Source organism: Procambarus clarkii, chromosome 41 (genome assembly GCF_040958095.1).
Source record: "Procambarus clarkii isolate CNS0578487 chromosome 41, FALCON_Pclarkii_2.0, whole genome shotgun sequence".
NCBI lineage: Eukaryota > Metazoa > Arthropoda > Malacostraca > Decapoda > Cambaridae > Procambarus > Procambarus clarkii.
Genome location: NC_091190.1, coordinates 17,633,628 through 17,636,511, shown reverse-complemented (window position 1 = coordinate 17,636,511; position 2,884 = coordinate 17,633,628). Strand labels below are relative to the sequence as shown.

Sequence of the window (2,884 nt, the reverse complement as noted above, 5' to 3'; positions counted from 1 at the left end):
ATGGGGCATATATACATTTTCTAACCAGAATATATACATTTTCTTCTGTCTTCCATGGACAGAGTTAGAGATCTGGTATACACATAGTTCAGTGATTTATTGAACAATCAACCACAGAAGGTGATTGTAGTGCTTTTAAAATGCTAATCTAACCTACGTAAATCCATACAATTTCCGTCTGTCCTATATAAACAGTGTTTGAAGTGTGCTCTATATACATTATGTGATTAATGTCCGTTTACAAAGGTGAAATGCAATTCCAACTAGCCATATATGTATGTACTCATACATACATATATGAGGAAATCATTCTGGAGCAATAAGGTAACTTGAACAGTCTAGTGATTCCTAGTTTCCTAGTTTCCTAGTCTTAACCCACTCAGCCACGATGGGACAAAAATGCCGACCTACGCGGAACTCTACGGAATTCACTGTGAAGTTTTGGAGACCCAAACTGATGCCCAACCAGGATTTTTACGCTTGGCCAGCCTATACACTCTGGTCTTTGAATAACGATGTTCACAGCCTTTTTTTCTGATTATTCAGATCCCGGAAAATAAGTTCACAGTGGCATATATATATATATATATATATATATATATATATATATATATATATATATATATATATATATATATATATATATATATATATCAATGAGAAAATCATTTTTGGACCATGAGGTGATTTGAACTGGGGTTCTAGTTAGGTCGGTTCATGCCCAACAGTGAAGTGGGGCATCTAGTGATGCCCAACAGTGAAATGGAAAAGAAACTAAAACTATTTTTTTTTAACTTATGAAGACGTGAACAGTCGAAAACGTTTTAGCTCCCTTCCCAAATAAAAAAAAAAGGTACTACGGGCTCACCATAGCCCGTGCTACTTGGAATTTTGTTCCAGGTAGTGAATCTTTAACAACAACAACCTTCCCATTTTCACTGTGGTTCCCCACACATGTGTATATATATTATATATAAAAAGAGAGAATGTCTGTCTATCTAAGATTGGTGGCCCGACGCTTATGGTGCCTATAGTCTTGCCTAACTTTGTAGGGTGAATAGTCTAAGGGCTGGGACGTGCATAGGCTGGTCGTGGGTCAGTCTGACTGGGTTGGGTGCACCCGTTAAGTGAGGGTCCGGACGATTTGTGACCAATGTCATACCATTGAATGATATGATATTGGGTCTATGACATACCATTGAATGATATGATATTGTGTCTATGACATACCATTGAATGATATGATATTGTGTCTATGACATACCATTGAATATGATATTGTGTCTATGACATACCATTCATGTTTGTTTTTATCAATATAATGATGTAGTGCTTGTGTGGCTATGTTGGGGTGTTGCTGGTAGAACACAGCCACAACATAGCTATGTTGGGGTGTTGCTGGCGCCTGTGTGGCTGTGTTGTGGTGTTGCTGCTCAATGCTATATGCAATATGCCATGGCGATGGTGTCTTGGTTGATGGTGAGGGCGATGGTGTCTTGGTTGATGGTGAGGGCGATGGTGTCTTGGTTGATGGTGAGGGCGATGGTGTCTTGGTTGATGGTGAGGGGCGATGGTGTCTTGGTTGATGGTGAGGGCGATGGTGTCTTGGTTGATGGTGAGGGCGATGGTGTCTTGGTTGATGGTGAGGGCGATGGTGTCTTGGTTGATGGTGAGGGCGATGGTGTCTTGGTTGATGGTGAGGGGCGATGGTGTCTTGGTTGATGGTGAGGGCGATGGTGTCTTGGTTGATGGTGAGGGCGATGGTGTCTTGGTTGATGGTGAGGGCGATGGTGTCTTGGTTGATGGTGAGGGGCGATGGTGTCTTGGTTGATGGTGAGGGGCGATAAGAGAGTGTAGCGGTGATCACAGGAGAGAGGTGAGATGGGAGTGGGAGTAATGTGTCGATAGCAGTAAAGACAGCGTGTGTGTGCTAGGCATTGATGCCCCCCACCCCCCCTACCCCCTAGACGTGATGATAGCGGTGATGATTGTGATGGTAGTGGTGATGATAGTGTTGTGGTGCCGGGAGGGGTTATGAAGGAGAGATAGAGGGGGGGGGGTTAAGGGTGGTGGAGTGGGGTGGGGGGGTTGATGATTGGCGAGTCGAAGCGCCGGTGGGTTGGGGGTGGAGGGGGAAGGTGTGGAGGTGATGACACGGCGAAGGCTATCATCACCTTCATCACTATCATCATCCAGGGCCATTGGTTATCGCTGATGGCACATCTTGGCTTCTCTGATGACCAACACTCACTTTTCTTATTACAATTTCCTCCTCTTAGGGTTAACTTTAAGTTGTTTTTTTAAGGAGGGCGAGGACGGTAAAGTGTCGTGTGTGAAGGGCTGGGGAGTAGATGGGGTGTGTGTTATGTGTAGACGGTAATGTTTCAGGGTGTAGATGGGGTGTGTGTTATGTGTAGACGGTAATGTTTCAGGGTGTAGACGGTAATGTTTTAGGGTGTAGATGGGGTGTGTGTTATGTGTAGACGGTAATGTTTCAGGGTGTAGACAGTAATGTTTTAGGGTGTAGACAGTAATGTTTTAGGGTGTAGACAGTAATGTTTTAGGGTGTAGACAGTAATGTTTTAGGGTGTAGACAGTAATGTTTTAGGGTGTAGACGGTAATGTTTTAGGGTGTAGACAGTAATGTTTTAGGGTGTAGACAGTAATGTTTTAGGGTGTAGACAGTAATGTTTTAGGGTGTAGACGGTAATGTTTAAGGGTGTAGACAGTAATGTTTTAGGGTGTAGACAGTAATGTTTTAGGGTGTAGACGGTAATGTTTTAGGGTGTAGACAGTAATGTTTTAGGGTGTAGACAGTAATGTTTTAGGGTGTAGACAGTAATGTTTTAGGGTGTAGACGGTAATGTTTCAGGGTGTAGACAGT

The 2,884-nt window shown here is 43.2% G+C and overlaps 1 protein-coding gene across 1 annotated transcript; it reads right to left on the bottom strand.

The window, feature by feature from the left end:
- Window positions 1–1,439: 1,439 nt before the first annotated feature.
- On the bottom strand, window positions 1,440–2,202 carry LOC123761211 (uncharacterized). Its single transcript, XM_045747156.1, has 2 exons — window positions 2,175–2,202; window positions 1,440–1,822 (listed from the first exon to the last, which is right to left on the bottom strand). The coding sequence occupies exons 1-2, from the start codon at window positions 2,200–2,202 to the stop codon at window positions 1,440–1,442; spliced, it is 411 nt and encodes a 136-aa protein (XP_045603112.1).
- Window positions 2,203–2,884: the final 682 nt, after the last annotated feature.